Raw genomic sequence first — 5320 nt, forward strand, 5'->3', positions numbered from 1 at the left:
CCGAGGCTGTCAGCCGGAGCGGGGAACGGCCAAGGGGAAGATAACAGCACGGCCGCACCGCTTCTTACTTCAGCTTGGGCGTGAGTGAAGCGTTTGCCGGTAAGTTGCCCGGAGAAGCCGTGGCTACTGCTAAGGGCAAGGTTCTGCATTTGGTCTTGTGAGAGAGGAATCACGAGTTCTTGTGTCACAGGCTTCCTCGGTTCAGCCTATCTCACCTCGTCGTGTTTGCGTCTGACCTCCGTGGCGGTCAGCGAGAGCTGCCTTGGCAGTCGTAAGGTGTCAGGCTGGGCTCCCCAGGGGTTGGGGGTGGTCGTTAGGTTCAGCAAACCCTCTAGCAGGCTCTCTGTCTAGCTGCAGCCAGGTGCTTCTTTAATTGCGGGTCTGGCAGTTGCCTTCTGCCGACATCCAAAGCTTTACTGAAATCTTCGATGGGAGAAGCAGAGTGGAATCTGTTGCGCCAGTGTGGTTGGCTGGTGCAATCATTGAATGTTTCATATGTGATTTTAGCATGAACCTGGAAGGCAAATCTTCTGGATTTCATTATTATTTCATTATTAACGGTCTCAAGTTGCGCCAGGGGAGGTTCAGGCTGGATATTAGGAAGAATTTCTTCCCTGTAAGAGTCGTTAGGCATTGGAACGGGCTCCCCAGAGAGGCGGTGGACTCACCATCCCTGGAGGTGTTCAAAAAAACGTGTAGATGTGGCGCTTCAAGGCATGGTTTAGTGGCCATGGTGGCATCAGGTATACGGTGGGACTTGATGATCTTTGAGGTCTCTTCCAACCATAATGATTCTATGATTATCTTCATTACTGTCTCTTTGGTTGGATCTTGCATAGGATGTCTCAGTTTTCTCCTTCCCTTCTTCCCCTGGGTAGACAGAAGAAAACTGTTCTGTGAAGTTGCAGCTTAGTATTATTAAACACTTTCAGTTATTCTCAGCTAAAGTAGTACTACAAAGATAACATAATTAATCTTAAGGCACTTGAACAAACAAAGCCTGACTCTTCACAGTGGCTCTTCCCTGCACGCTCTTCACATGAGAGCTGCAAAGAGAGAGCTGCAAAGAGGATCAGGAATGGGACTGGTAAATCATTTTCTGCTGACTGGCTTCTCGGTGCCATGCAATAATGAACAATGGCTTATTGCCTGAAACTTATTCGAGCGTTCAGCCTGCTGGGCTCTGCTCTGGCTGAATCAATGCTAATTATGAGCTCAGCAGCAAAACTTTTTGTGGTCCCAAGGCAAAGTTTAGAAAAGAATCCCAAATCAGCCCGGTGAATTATCTTTGACTATGCAAGAGATTCAGATTTAGTGTCTTGGGGAACTGTGAGCTGTTTCTAGATTCTGACTTCTCCTTTTTTGCAGTCAGGACTGAGGAAGTGGCAAATCATTGACTCCGTGACCCTGAAGTTAATGTGTAGGGGGCTGAAACAGTTAATCCTCTGTGTTCTCTGTGTGTCCAGGATGTCATCACCTTGCCATACCTCTGCTGTGCTGCTGGTCTTTATGGCCCTTGCTGTGGGTGTGGGGGCTGAACAGTTGAAAGAGAGGAGCTGCGATGTGGTTGGTGATGAGACCAGCGAGTCGCAAACGGAAAGAGCCCTGCTGAAGAAATTAGAGCCGCTGAGCCAAATGAGGTACAGTACAACACCCTGCAGGCCTCGGGCTGTGCAGTGCCTACCCTTAGGCCAAGGGGAGGGTGAGATTTAGAGCCAGACTGCAGAATGGGCTCCCCCGTTAGTATGGGCCGTGACTGGCTTCCAGGTTTTGAGTGTCTGCTGCTCTGAGCCTTGTTCTTTGTAATCCTATGGGCTATCCATTCTGTTCTCTCCCTACTGCAGGTTTAATGTGACTGTGGAGAAAGGCAAAACAGAGAACTACATCTACCATTTCAGGGTGTGCAGGGAGGTCAACAGCACCTTGCGTGATTTTGGTGGCCTGGTGCAAACAGATAGACAGAATGGCAAGACCACAGTGATAGGAAGAATCAATGAAACCGAGGTCTTCAATGGAAGTAAGATTCCACTTGATAATTCTCTTACTCAGTATCTGCCTTTTGCCTCCTGATCTGAATTTGCAGCCTATACTTACTGTTTCTCTCTTGGCAGGTGACTGGATCATGCTGATTTATAAAGGAGGTGATTCATATGGCACACACTGCAGTGGTGAGAAGAGAAGAGCTGTGATAATGATTTCTTGCAAGCAGGGAGTTACAGCGGTAAGTGACACGTGAGGTGGGAGAGGAGCAGAAGGCTGCCAGACAAATGGTCGTTTATAAGCAGAAGGGCTTTGAGGAGGCAGCAAGGTTTTCTTTTGTCCTCCAGTGTCTGTTGCCTAGCTGCACCAACAGTGATAAAACTGCCTTCTGGTGAAGTTCAGTATGCCTGGACATATTTTCACATCACTTACCTTTTCCCAAATTGCAGAGTTCATTCAGCATTATTTCAGAAGAGCGGGAAAAGGAGCAGGATTGTTTCTACCTCTTTGAGATGGACAGCAGTGTGGCTTGTCCAGCTGAGGATTCCCACCTCAGCGTTGGCTCCATTCTTCTGATCACGTGAGTCATTGGAAGAGCCGTTCGTGTCTGGGCCATAATCTCCAGTGCCATATAGAAACACAGCAAATGCTGTACTAGACTAGATAACTGTAGTATACCTGTCCACAGACACCGTTACATGTTACTATGCCTCTGAGCTTTTTGGACAAAAGCTCTTGCTCGAGGTATGATGCTGCAGAGCTGCCCTGTTCCCTGTAGGCATCCTCTTTCATAGTTTACAGACAAGTGCACTGAAATATGGTAGACACGACTTCCTAAAATTGTACAACGGCTCTTTGCCAGAGCCGGGAATTCAGACCAGGAGTCTTGACTCATTTTCTGTGTTTGTGCATAGAGGCACTACTTCATGTAATGGTGTTGAAAGATTTGTACTAGCAGATCAATATTTTGGGGACCTTTTCTGGTCTGGTCTCTGTTTATAGTTCTCTTCTCGAGTGGTGCTCAGCTATCTGTTCATACCAATCTGAGGCAGGTAGCTGGCTCAGAAGAGGTTGTCTATAGGATTTCCTCAGCTTTGATTTTTAATTCTGCCCTCCAGGTTTACTTCACTGATTGCAGTCTACATCATCGGTGGGTTCCTCTACCAGCGCCTTGTAGTGGGAGCGAAGGGCATGGAGCAGTTTCCTCACTTTGCCTTCTGGCAAGATCTGGGCAATTTGGTGGCGGTGAGTGAAAAATCCCTGTATATTCCAAGCCTGGCCCATATGTTAGGACAGGAGAAAATGGCATCTACCTTGTCTTTGTGGACTATGTCTCTCTTGGGTAGACCTACCAGCAGGGTAGTGTACCTTGAGGCAGAAGAGTGGTATCTGCTTTATTTTTCTCAAGTACTCTATTTATGAATCCTTGCTGAGACTGATTCCCTGCTGATATCCTGCAACTGCTACATAACAAACTAGAACGCATGCTCATTAGTGGTTAATCCTTTCCAGGTAGGAATGTTAAGCTGAGGACTGTGAAATGTTCATGTCCAGCTCCCAGAAAGCCTTCCTTGGTCACTGTAGGCAGTGCCATTTATCCTCCATGCTCGTCTCAGCCTGATGTTGCTGCATACCGTTAATCAGTATGCTCAGTGCTTTCAAAACCGAGTAGGATGTTTGTATGTGTGCTTCTCTTGCAGAAACAAGTACTGGGGACCTGTCCCAGACAGCACAGTCATAGGCATGATCCCTTAGCAAAAAGAGGAATCGCAGAAGCTGCTTTGCTTTAGATGCCGAGTCACTTGCATGCAGTCTGATTCCAGTGCAATATCCTGTGCTTGTAGGATGGCTGTGACTTTGTCTGCCGATCTAAGCCTCGAAATGCACCAGCTGCATACCGTGGTGTCGGTGATGACCAGCTGGGTGAGGAGTCAGAAGAACGGGATGACCACTTGCTACCAATGTGATAGGCTTTCAACACTGAGTTCTTTTCTCCCAATCTCCCCAGTGCTTGTTTAGCCAGGTGCCTCCCAGCCAGTTCTCCTTCTCTCACTTCTGATTTTTCTGTACACTATTTGCTTTCCCTGTCTCTGGTGTGTGAAGTCCCATGGATGCCTCTGGGTGTGAACAGCATTGGTCCCTGATGGCATGTCTTATGAATATAATGCTGGTTTAGGTTTTTGAAAATGCAGCAGAGCTGGTGTGGGGGAAAAAGTGCTGAGAGTTGAGTGGAAGACAGCAGGAAAGCAATATGAGTGTTCGGCACTGATCAGGAATGGGAAATGAATCATCGAGAGGAAAAAAGGGCCATGGATGGGTGCAGAAAGGAAAGGAAAAGGAGGCAATGGGTTAAAAAGGGATTTTTGTGTTTCTTTGGTTCCCCCCCCCCGCCCAGGGTTTACAGGATCTGTAAGACACTGGAATTATTTTTCTTTGAATGCATTTTCAGCTTTTCTAGCTTCTGCACTGTGACGCACTGTTTCTGCCAGCATAACCTGCACAGAGTGCTCTACGCCATATACTCCATGGGGGTGGAAGAGGCATTAGCACCTCTGCAGTCTTTTCTTTTCCTAATGGCAATATGTTGAGGAGTACACACCAGTTTCCTTCAACAGATGTAAAGGGATGCATGCCATCCTCTCAGACTGGAGAGAGGCAATGCTAAAAAACTATAGGAGTTAAATTATAGTCTTGTGACTTTCCAGTTCAGTCAAAATATTGTCTCAGTCTTCTCAGCCCTTGAGAAGCAAAAGGAAATGACGTGCTGCTAGGTAAAGAGAACACTTGCTGAAGCTGACATCAAGGCAAAACAAGACAGGTAGCTGCCACTTGAGTTCTGTTACAAGCTTCCTGAGGTGACTGCCCACAAAGCTCAGTCACTATCAGCTTTGCGATTTCATACTCTCCAAAAGTTCCTTGTTTGGCAGAGTTTTCCCTGTGAAGCTACCAGAACTTAGTTTTTATAAAAAAAGAACCATAGGAGCCAAGGATAAAAGTGTTAACACATTAAAAACAGCGTAAAGGACTCTTGCGCTTACAGGTCTGCTTTCGAAAATCGCTGTCCCCTTAAGCATAGTGCAGACCAGTCTTAAGACGCTTGCCCTGTGCAGATGCTACTCACATACTGCTACTGGCTGGGAGTGAGATGCCTTCTCCTGGCTCCCTGGTGAAAAGCAGGTACAGCTGAGTTGTAAGACTTAAGAAGCAATTAGGAAGCAAGGTTCCCATCATTTGAGGGGCTAAACTCTAAGCAAACCCATTCTGCCCTGTTGTAGACTGGCAGAGAACTGTCTTCAGTCATGAGGGCAGAAACTGTGAATAAGCAAGCCACTACTGTTAA

The 5320-nt window shown here is 47.0% G+C and overlaps 1 protein-coding gene across 1 annotated transcript; it reads left to right on the top strand.

Annotated features, from left to right (window-relative positions):
• The first annotated feature begins 1467 nt into the window (after positions 1-1467).
• Positions 1468-4190, top strand: M6PR (mannose-6-phosphate receptor (cation dependent)). The gene is made up of 6 exons (XM_009705238.1): positions 1468-1640; positions 1845-2017; positions 2112-2221; positions 2430-2560; positions 3099-3225; positions 3825-4190. Exons 1-6 carry the CDS (start codon positions 1468-1470, stop codon positions 3945-3947), a joined length of 837 nt encoding a protein of 278 aa, XP_009703540.1. The 3' UTR covers positions 3948-4190.
• The last annotated feature ends 1130 nt before the right edge of the window (positions 4191-5320 follow it).

Source organism: Cariama cristata, unplaced genomic scaffold (assembly GCF_000690535.1).
Source record: "Cariama cristata isolate BGI_N322 unplaced genomic scaffold, ASM69053v1 scaffold19158, whole genome shotgun sequence".
NCBI lineage: Eukaryota > Metazoa > Chordata > Aves > Cariamiformes > Cariamidae > Cariama > Cariama cristata.